At 34.7% G+C, this 11,400-nt stretch overlaps 2 protein-coding genes and 1 non-coding gene across 3 annotated transcripts; 1 reads left to right on the plus strand and 2 right to left on the minus strand.

Annotated features, from left to right (window-relative positions):
* Window positions 1-1,157: 1,157 nt before the first annotated feature.
* Window positions 1,158-3,130, plus strand: LOC18015138 (two-pore potassium channel 5). The gene is made up of 2 exons (XM_006396312.2): window positions 1,158-2,355; window positions 2,815-3,130. Exons 1-2 carry the CDS (start codon window positions 1,298-1,300, stop codon window positions 2,960-2,962), a joined length of 1,206 nt encoding a protein of 401 aa, XP_006396375.1. The 5' UTR covers window positions 1,158-1,297; the 3' UTR covers window positions 2,963-3,130.
* A 1,359-nt stretch (window positions 3,131-4,489) lies between these two features.
* LOC18015139 (S-adenosylmethionine synthase) lies at window positions 4,490-6,955 on the minus strand. The gene is made up of 2 exons (XM_006396313.2): window positions 6,832-6,955; window positions 4,490-5,896 (listed from the first exon to the last, which is right to left on the minus strand). The coding sequence occupies exon 2, from the start codon at window positions 5,885-5,887 to the stop codon at window positions 4,706-4,708; it is 1,182 nt and encodes a 393-aa protein (XP_006396376.1). The 5' UTR covers window positions 5,888-5,896; window positions 6,832-6,955; the 3' UTR covers window positions 4,490-4,705.
* A 4,325-nt stretch (window positions 6,956-11,280) lies between these two features.
* On the minus strand, window positions 11,281-11,353 carry TRNAF-GAA. The gene has a single exon. It is a non-coding gene; the product is annotated as a tRNA-Phe (tRNA).
* Window positions 11,354-11,400: the final 47 nt, after the last annotated feature.

Below are 11,400 nucleotides of genomic sequence, written 5' to 3' on the forward strand. Positions count from 1 at the left end.
ACTCGGTCGTGTATTCCACTATTCCTTATTGTATTAGCGTTAATAGTGGATTTAAAACTTAAACATGCATAGTTTTAGAAGGCCTTAAACAGGCCTAATAGTAATTAATCGATTGAAAACAGGCCTAATATTCGAACCGAAGTGAGATCCAAGGTGATTACAGAAACCGACTATCAACAACACACACCAGAACCAATACACGTAGCTTAAAAAAAAGGAAAATAAAGCTCCAACGAGAGAAACTTGCAACCGGAATACCAATTTACACAAAGTTGATATTACACTTCAAAGTAAAACCCACAAAACCCAAGACAAATCTTGTGAAGATCAAAGAAAATGATTTGCAAATGCACACAATACATCCGAAAATCTTGCTTTAAAGACGGGTCTTCAAGGCAACAAAGATATCCACGAGGTAAAACTTCTTCCACGTATATTTTGAACTTCGACAATCTGATAATAATGTTTCTGTATTAGAGTGATTTTAAAATATTTTTCCATTTGATATCAACTCATCAAATCATTTGGTAATAAAATCATATTTTTTCCTAGTTATTATCCTGTGATGGTTTCAATTTGAGTCGTTGTTTTCACAAAATTCCGTTAAAATTAGTACAAAGCAACGGTAAACCGCCATATGATCCCTACACTAACTATAAAAGTTAGGATGGACAAAAAAAAATTAGTGAAAAACGCTAAAGCACCATTGACATATTCGTTGGAATTGACATTTCCGTTGGAAAAATAATACATCCGAAAGTTACTTCTCTCTTTATTTACGAGGTAGAAAGTCGTCACAGCGATATAATCATAATAATAATTTTTTGTTTGAAAGTAATAATTAACTATCCACATGTACGTATACGTCTATACGAGATGAATCAAATACCAACGATAAAGAAAAAAAAGGGGGTCATAAAGAAAGCTAATTATCCACACATCACGAGATAAATCCACCAAACTCTTTAACTTTAATTAATTTTGTACAAACGAAACTCATTAATCATCGTATGCATAGCATAGAGTATTACGCAAGTGGTTCACTGTCGATTATTGTTTATCATACGTGGCATATGGACCCCATGCTACAAAAGCCTATAAAGTTTATCATCATCCAAACACCAATCACACTTCTTCTTGCTTCCTTTTCAATTTAAAAAAAAAAACACTTAATTTTTTTTCCTTTTGCTCTTTTGGAATTTTCCGTTGGGGCCAAAAGAGAGAAAAACAATCTCAAATCTCCTCAAAAATAAATAAATTTTCGTAACGAGTTTGGAGATTCCTCATTTCTTGGGAAATGGATAATCAACCCTTAATCAGTCCTCAGTCACGTTACCGCCTCGAACCCATACCGGAAAACCCAGACTCCGTCGTCTCCGCCGCTTCCTCCGTCACAATCCCTCACTCAATCTCCACCACCTCCTTCTTCCAAGAGATTGTCCATCATCACCACCACCATCACGACCTCGAAGAATCCGAACACAAAGACACAGACCCAGATTCTTATTTCACCAATCCTCGACCACTTCATCGATGCCGTACAGCTCCGGCGATGGTAATCATCAAAGACCTAACACGCGAAACCCAAGCTGTTACCAAAAAGCCTTCACCAATCCCTAAATCGATTATCAAACAAGCGATTTTCCTTCTAATCGTCTACCTAACCCTAGGCGTCTCAGTGTATTCGTTCAATCGAGATCACTACTCTGGAATCGAGACTCATCCCGTCGTCGACGCGCTCTATTTCTGTATCGTCACTATGTGTACAATCGGTTACGGAGACATCGCACCGTTGACTCCATGGACGAAGATCTTCGCAGTGCTCTTCGTCTTGTTCGGGTTTGGGTTTTTGGATATTCTTCTTAGTGGCGTTGTGAATTACGTTCTGGATCTTCAGGAGAGTATGATTCTCACCGGAATCCAAATGGGCTCGACGACGCATCACCACCACCACAGATTCTCGGCGAAGGATTACATAATCGATTTCGAAAAGGGGAGGATGAGGATAAGGATCAAAGTGTTTTTAGCGTTATGCGTCGTCGTTTTGTGCGTCGGAGTTGGGGCTTTGGTTTTGCATCTCGTCGAGGGTTTGGATCTCGTTGATTCGGTTTACTTGTCGGTTATGTCGGTCACGACGGTTGGGTATGGAGACCGAGCGTTTAAAACGCTTCAGGGACGGCTTTTCGCGGCGGCTTGGCTCCTCGTCTCGACGCTCGCGGTGGCGCGTGCGTTTTTGTATCTGGCGGAAGCGAGAATCGATCGCCGGCACCGGAGAGCTGTGAGATCGGCGTTGAAAAGAGAGATTACCGTCGCCGATTTGCTCACTCCTGATACCTATCAACATGGTTTCATCAGGTATAAAAAGCTTCTAACTTTTGTTTTTTAAAAAGATTGGATTTTTTAGTAAGTTGCTTAGGTTAAAAGTGTGATCTTTAGCTGTTTGTGGTAATGGGTTTTGTACAAGTTCTTTAAACTATATATTTTTTGGTTGTTGTATCCTAAGATCTAACCGAATCTTGAAGCTGAAAAGCATATTCTCAACGGTTCGGGCAAATTACTTAAATCAGACTAATCATGTAGGTTAAGGAGAATAATTAGACTAATCATGTAGGTCAAGGAGAATAATTAGACTAATCATGTCAATCTTAGACTTTTCCTTGCAAGCAAACAGTTAATTATCCAAATGGGTCAAACTAAAATTACTGTCTTTGTTTTATCCTATCCAGTGATTTTTAGACAGTAATCACTGATTGGAGTGAATTAATATTCTAACCCGTTTTTTTATTCTTTGTATTTGATTTTGGTGTTTCTCAGTAAATCAGAGTATATTGTGTTGAAGCTTAAGGAAATGGGGAAGATCAGTGATAAAGACATTAACCAAGTTGTTAATCAGTTCGATAAACTTGATCCTAATAATTTGGGGAAAATCACATTACCTGATCTTTTAGGAGGTAGTTCTTGACACAAAAAGAACACTTTCTTTCTCTGTTTTTTTTTCCCCTCCTTGTACAATTTTCTTCTTTTTTTTTCCCTTTGTAAGAAATATAACTGAATATATGTAGCAGCACTGATTCATACAAAGAGTTATCTCTCTTCATTAGAGGTAATAGAAATGTATATGTTTTTTTTTTTGTTGCTTTGTATAAAACTGTGACAGGCAAATCTGTGACCCAAAAGATGGATAAGCGTCCACGAAAGCTTGTTTTTATGGGGTGACGATGCACATAGGACTGAGACAGTCATTTGAGTTTGGGAAGATATAAAACAGAAGAGATATATTAATAAAGAATTTTAAGGAGATCATTTGGTTGAAAAAGGCTCGAACGTTGAAACTTTTTGTCCCTTGATTTAGTAGAAAGGTCGGTTGACCAAGTAACCCATCCCAATCCATGCACAAATTCTAAGAAAAGTATTTGTCAAACCGGTAACATTTAAATTATTATATGTTCATAACTTCACTCGATTACTCCTCTCTTTTTTTTTAATGAAATTCTTCATATCAATTTATCACTAAATATAAAAATACAAAACAAGTTGAGAGTAATTAGAAGACACTCTACCGGTATTGACAGATAAACACATTTCATTATTATTTGACCATCTCCAATCTTATTCCAAATTTTTCTGTAAAATAGAGTTTGCAGCAAAATTATCTCCAACCCTACTCTAATTCTCAATTCAAAATGGAGTAAAAAATGGAGGTACTCCAAATATGGAGCTAAAAATATAGATTCTCTATTTTTTTTGTCATAACTCCATTTTGGAGGAAAAAATGGAGTTTACATTGGTGTAAAACCCAACTTCATTTTAGAGTTACCCCAAAATAAAAAAGAATATGCAGTCATACATTGAAGATGTTCTAAGAATTTTTTTCACGACTTTTACATCATCATGTAAAATAATTAATTTAATCTAAAATAATTATCAATCGATCAAATTCAATAACTTAAAACGTATATGATTATGATAAATATGTTTAGATATCTTCTTGCAATTTGCAGATTCACAGCAAATGTTTCTCCACAACTCACGAAACCATGAGACTGTTTTATTTGTAGCGAGGAAAGAACACCGATCAGACAGAATTTCAAAATACTCAGATTCGGATTCGCTAATATCTGGATTTTTTAGATATATTTTGTTTTCTGACAAAGTGAAATTTCTTTTAGATATTGATGGTTTTTTTTTTATTGAATTGCTGGCAATATCCGTAGATATCGATCGTTTTATTTTTTCTTTTTCTAAATCATTAGCAGTGTCGTTGTTGTTGAAGATTGCTTGCAGCTTCGTGTTGTACTCCAAAAAAACGTTCGATATACAGTTAACACAACTACACAAGCCAACCCATAACATAAAAAAAAAGATTTACAGTCCACTATCTTTTGGTGAATTCTAACAGCTATATATATGATTAGTAGAGATGGTTGAGGAGTCTAGTTTATGTGAAAAATGTCAAAACTATATATATTGTTGATAAAATGGACCAGTATAACCAAAGAAACGAAGTTCCACAATCATTTAACAGGTCTGCTTTTAAATACCATACTATCAAATCTGTCTCAATAAGCAAAACAGAAACTCTCATTTCAAGAATACAATAAAAAGCAGGGGGAGAAGAAAATAAAAAACAGAAACAGAGGGATTAATTATTGTTCATGGAGTGAAAAAGATAGAAACAAGCATAGAAAAGTATTAAATAATAATCTTAAGCTTGAGGTTTGTCCCACTTGAGTGGCTTGACGACCTCCCAAGTGAAATCAGGGTCGTCTCTTCCGAAATGTCCATACGCCGCCGTTTTCAAAAACCTTCCATTGCCTCCTCTCTTCAAGTCCAAGTTAATCGTCATCATTCCTGGTCTGAAATCGAAGCTCTCTTTCACGATCTTCAATATCTCCTTGTCTGGAATCTTCCCGGTCCCGTAAGTGTCCACGAAGACAGACAATGGCTCAGGGACTCCAATGGCGTATGAGACCTGAACAAGAGCCCTACGAGCCATTCCATTAGCCACCACACTCTTTGCAGCTTGCCTCACGATGTAAGCTCCACTTCTGTCGACTTTGGTTGGGTCTTTTCCTGAGAAAGCACCTCCTCCGTGTGCTCCCCATCCACCGTAAGTGTCGATGATGATCTTACGTCCGGTTAAACCGGCGTCACCGTGTGGTCCACCGATCACAAACCGGCCTGATGGGTTGAGGTGGAAGATGGTTTTGTCGTCAAGGTATTTCTCTGGGATGATTGGTGTGATGACGTGCTCCTTGAGGTCACGTGCGATTTCGTCGTTGGTCACAGTTTCATCGTGCTGGGTTGAGATAAGGACAGTGTGGACACGGACTGGAACCATTGCGCCGTTGTCGTTGTAGTACTCAACAGTGACTTGGGTTTTGCCGTCTGGTCTTAACCAACGGCAAGTTCCGTTCTTTCTGACTTCAGTGAGACGAGCACCGATCTTGGTTGCAAGAACATGGCTCAGAGGCATGAGCTCGGGGGTTTCGTCTGTGGCGTAACCAAACATGTGTCCTTGGTCACCAGCTCCAATGTCTTCTGGGCGCTTGGTGAAGTGACCGTGAACACCTTGAGCAATGTCTGGGCTCTGTTGTTCGATGTTGACAAGGACTTTGCATTTGTCTGCGTCGAGACCAACATCATCAGAGATGAATCCAATGGAGCGGCAAGTGTCACGGACGATCTTCTCGTAGTCGACTGTGGCCTTGGTGGTGATCTCACCGAAGACCATGACCATGTTGGTCTTGGTGCATGTCTCACAGGCAACTTTGCTGTCGGGGTCTTGCTCAAGGCAGGCATCGAGGACTGCATCAGAGATCTGGTCGCAGAGCTTGTCTGGGTGTCCTTCGTTCACAGACTCGGATGTGAATAGGAAAGTCTCCATTTTCTTAAGCTATACAAAAATAAGAAAGATTGAATCAGCAACCTCATAGATAATACTACATGTAGAAGCATTATAACTATAAATAAAATCTCGTTGACAAAACAAAACTAGAAAGAAGAAAGTATCAAGATATCCTGATAACCTACAAAAAAATTAAAAAGTATCATTTTGATTCCATTCTAAAGTGACATAAAGCTAAAAAAAGATTCCAAATCATTGTGGAACAGCTCAACAAAACAGCATAAAACAGATGCATCTTATCCTAAGTGATTCGCTACTTCTGATACTCGATTCGATAAATGCCCCCAAATCAAATGGGTTGTGTTGTGACACAGTAAGCAACCATGAAATGATGCATTTATGGAATAAATAACAGAAATTCATTCTTGATAGTTCATGGACAATAATCAAGACTCATTAATGACACAGACTTAATGCAGATAAGGCTCATCAAGCATATTTGAAAACAAATTAACTTGACTTAGTGCAGAGCATTTAAAGCGGAATATTAAAAAAAAAAAAAGAGCCAAATTCAAATCATATACACACTATCCATGAGATATTCCAAATATTTTCAAAATCATATACCCATCATGTAGATCCGCCGTAATGGATCAGAAATCGAGTTCGAAACTTAAAATATGAAACTAGCGTAGTCAGATTTACATACTACAGGACTCTAAACCTAATACTTGGATCTGTAGCATCCGAAATGAGACATTCATAGATTCGACTGTAAAATCCATAAAACTTTCGTAATCGCATCTCTCAAATCTAACGAAAAACTTCAGAAACTCATTTCGTCCCGTGTCACAACACTAAAAAAAAGCCCTACACTCGCAGATCCAATTACAATAAACTAAATACACACCGTCAAATCGAGAAAACGAAAAGAAGATAACAAAGGGGGAGAAGAAGAAGAAGAAGAAGAAGAAGAGCGATACCTTTGGCGATAGAGAAATGCGATTCAGGCGAGTCAGATCTGGAAAAAAAAAACGGATCTCTCTTTTGCCAAATATGCCTCAAAGCAAATCTTAAACCGAAGGAAACGACTCGGGACAATTTGTGGCTCTCAACGGCGTTGCTATTTATAGGAAATTAATGGCACTGTTGACTGGCCACCGGATCTATAGGTCAAAGCAGCTCTCTTTGCTTTTGGACTTTGGACTTTAAATGCTTACTTCTTTGGCTTATTCGGCGTAGCCTCGCCTTCAAATATTGTATTTTTTTTTCAATTATTTAGTAGTAATATGATGGATTTATGAGCCCTTGTTAAGCTTTGTCTAAACGTACTACAACTAAACTCTTGACAAAAATTGATTATATATTAGATTTTGTTAAATATTTTTCCCCATATATATATAGTGGGTAACAAGATTATACTAATCTAATAATAGTAGAAACATAATAATTCTGAAAGATATTATAGAATTTGTATAAATAAATTAGGTAATAGCAGTAAATGGCCATTTATTTGACTCTCCATATAATTATCTAGTAAATAAATTCCATTCCATAAATTATAGCTTAATATAAAATACTTATGGCAAATAAAATTTAAATGACACTTCATAAATATTCACGTTGATATTTATATGAAACAATTAGTTGACAAAATAAAAATGTATACATAGAAGTTGCTACATTTATAAAATTATTGAAGCCACTATTTGTCTTCTTCTTTTTTTTTTTGTTTTTTTTTCAGAGGTATCTTTTTCACTATTTAGGCACATACACTAAAATTGGAATAAACAAGCTTATTTCATTTTTATAAAGAGGTTTAAATCATTTTATGACTACGAAGGAAATGAAAGACAAGACCACTAATAAGGTGGTTGACAAAAGGAAAAAGAAAAAAATAAAAGAGAGTACAAAGTATTATTGCTTTAAAAAAAGAACCTAAGAATAATGTGGAACAGAAGCTTCAAATCTTCGTGAATAATGACCGAGTTTTTGGTAGGTGGACATATATTAAGACTTGTACATAATTATGTCGTTGTTGAGACAAAATGGTAACCATTAGATCTCTCATTTAAACGGTTAGATTTAGGTGACGGATTTGACCTACTTCACGCACAATCATGCTATTCTTTCATTTAAAAAAAAAAAAAATCTACAGCCTAGTTATAAGTACGAGTTATTTTACTGCAAGCTTTATTTAAGTAAACTAAGTTATCGCATCGGCACATGTATAGTAATATCATTATTATTTTTTCCCGAAGTATAGTAATATTATTTTAGTTTCTAATCGAGCGAATCTCTCAATTAATTTAATGTAGCGACCGGGAGGTGCCGGTAGCCCAACAAATGCTTCAGCTTTCGGAAGTTTTGCAAGAGTCTGCTACATTGATTCGGCTCGGCTCGGCTCGGCCCGGCTCAACTCAAACTTAACAGCTTATTCGTGGGATGTAAGTGTAACTGCTCAGATTTGGGTAGTGGCTAGTGGGGTTGGTAATGTACGTAGACATTTTTATTTATTTATTTAAGCATAATTTTTCTTTTTAATAACCGAAAAATCTCAGACCTAAACCCAGACTATTTTAGTATTTTGCGAGGTTTATGAAAATCCCTCTTTTTTTTTTTGTTAATTGAAACGTCATTAAGTGGCGGGCTAATCAGAATTGATTTGAACTCTGGTTCTCAAGTAATAGAACGAATCATCAACTACTAAATCGCCATAAGTCCATAACTAATTGATTTTATTTGAAGAACATTACTAATAAAAAGAAAAACAAATTTGTAGTAAATGACATTATGTTTTTATTTAATCATTATTTAAACGGGATTCGTAATTTGTTTAAAGAGTGAATTTATTAGTCAAAGATTTATCATTTTACATGTTTTTATTTTTGCTTACCGTCAGGCGTCAGACCTCGTTGCTCTCATGAATTATTTTATAAATGATTAAACTAATTTAATTTAGCGGTCAACTTTGTGTGCTAAGAAATAGATATAAGTCCAAAATCGTAGAAAATTCTAAGTTGTGTAGGTGAATTAAACTACAATGAGAAGGTAGATTGTATTTGTTGCATCCGAAACTCATGCACGTAAACTTATCTGTGACCTGTGTAAATTTTGTATCTTTTATTATTATTTAAACTTCTGAAATATCTATTAGACTATCATGAACAGCATTTGCTACATATATGTACAACTGTCGTTTCCGATCCGGTAAAACAATCAATAAGTTATTAAGAGTCCGTGATTATTATGCAAAACTAACATTTAGGCCATGAATGTTTGCATGGGTTTTAGTTTTTTGGTTTCTGGTTTTTAACTTTTGGATTTTGATTTTTGGATTTTAGTTTTTAAAATTTTAGTTTTTGATTTTCCTGTAGATTTTTGTTTCCTAAAATCTTGAATGATATAATTTGTCTAGTTTTTGGTTTTCTTATCAATAATTATTTTTTTTAACACGTTTCTATGCTTTTTATTTTTTAGTTTACTTTTATGTGTTTAAAAATTACAAAAATTAAATAAATAAAACTGCAGTGTCAAAATCATATATTTTTCTAAGAAAAAATCACTGAAAATATGAATAATTAAATTATAGATCTTTTATACAGTAAAAATGATATATAAAAATGTACATAGGTAAAATGAGGTTATTTTAGAAATGAGATTTTGTTTTGCTCCTATATTTTTTATTTTAGAAATATAATTTTTACTTATTGAGAAAAATAGCAGTATTTAAAAATAAAATAAAGTAAATAACAACAACTTAACGGAAACTTCTTAGAAAAACTCATATAGGGTGTTTTTTGGTTTTTGTTTAAAAAAAATAAAAACTTTGAAAAACTAGTTTCCCTATAATTTAGGAAATCCATTTCTTCAAAAACTTGACTGGCTAATAAAATGGTTTTTTGAAAACAAAAACCAAAATCTATTAAAAAAAACTGCAAACAATAAGCTATTTCACCAGTTTAATTAATAAGCTAATTCACCAGTTCAAGGATTTCTCGAAAACAAAAAAATAAACAATGATTTTTTTTTCAAAAAGTCAGGTAGATTTTTCTATAAAAAAAAAAAATCTTAAGTTCATATAATCATCACAATTTGAACCGAAAGCTCAATTAAGAGCAATACCATATAATATATGGAAGCATACCATACAGTCGACCGTTGGTAAATTTAAAAATACCTCCGGCATTAAGTTTTGTAACAATGAAAAAACAATTGGTTTATATATATAGTAGTAATGTTTTGTCTTGTTGGAGAGATTTCTATCAACAACACACACTAAACTAGTTTTTAAAAACTCATTTAAGTCATGCAAATATTTTACTTGATCAGCCAACAAATTTTGAAGACTATGCGAAGATTATTTTATTATCCCTTCTCTTGGACTATTGAATATAATAGACAGTTAGACACACACCATAAGAAACAAACTCACAAAAAATCACAGATCTGGTGACCAACCACAAAATAGTAAATGAACGGACAAGTATCGTAGAGCAGGATGATTGATCTCGATCCGGTTATGAGAAAAAGAAAACAAAAATTAGAATCCAAAATCGAATTAACATGCAAGTTACGTGTAAACACATAATATTTTCTTATAAAAATGGTTTTTCACAGAATAATTTCTCAAAATCGTACGTAGAATTAAAACATACCTGCGCTAGTTTTGTTTTTAGAAGACAATACACTTCCGTTAATTACAGTACAACTGAATTCTTTTGAGCATGTATATAGCTCTCTTTTTTTTTTCTTTTTTTGAAAAACGGGTTTGTATAATGAGCATTTATACATGTATAAATCTTTAGTTCTATACCGAGATTTTGACGGATGTGTTGCGGCCACATATGTATCACAAAATTACTTATCAGTTCGCATAAAAGAAACCGTATTTAGTGATATTAGAATTGAATAAGGTGTGTAATGTTGATATTTCGTCCATAAAGGTCCCACATGGGGAGAATTCCATTTTCCGATCTTGAGCAATAATGTAACTATCAAATTGGGTTCAGAACATGGTACCAAGAATTTAGTAGAGCACCGACAAAAACTCAATTTTGACCAAACTACACGAGATATCCAAAATCCGGTTTACTCTGACCGACCAGCATCCAAAACTGGTTAGGTGTTGAGACGCAGCTTGACATCTCCATGCCTCACTGGTGTAATATAAATTGTAGCAGAGGGTAGGTTAGGATGATGAGTATTAGAGTATATCCAATCCAAGCAGTTAACCGGAGAATTCAACCATTTGGATTCCGCATACAGCAACAGCGATTTGGTATCGGTTTATGTAGATAGATTCAACATTTGGTATCGGTGTATGTAGATAGATTCAACATTTGGGCTGAAATTATATGTACATAGGCTACGAACATTTTGGGAGAAAAAGCCCAATTGACTATAAAGGAAAGAAAAACTTAAAAAGTAAATGCGGTGAGCGTGGATCGAACACGCGACCTTCAGATCTTCAGTCTGACGCTCTCCCAACTGAGCTATCCCCGCTATTAATATTAACATTGTCCAAATATTAATTAATAACACATTTTATT

The sequence above is a fragment of the Eutrema salsugineum genome, unplaced genomic scaffold (assembly GCF_000478725.1).
Source record: "Eutrema salsugineum unplaced genomic scaffold, Eutsalg1_0 scaffold_3, whole genome shotgun sequence".
Lineage (NCBI taxonomy): Eukaryota > Viridiplantae > Streptophyta > Magnoliopsida > Brassicales > Brassicaceae > Eutrema > Eutrema salsugineum.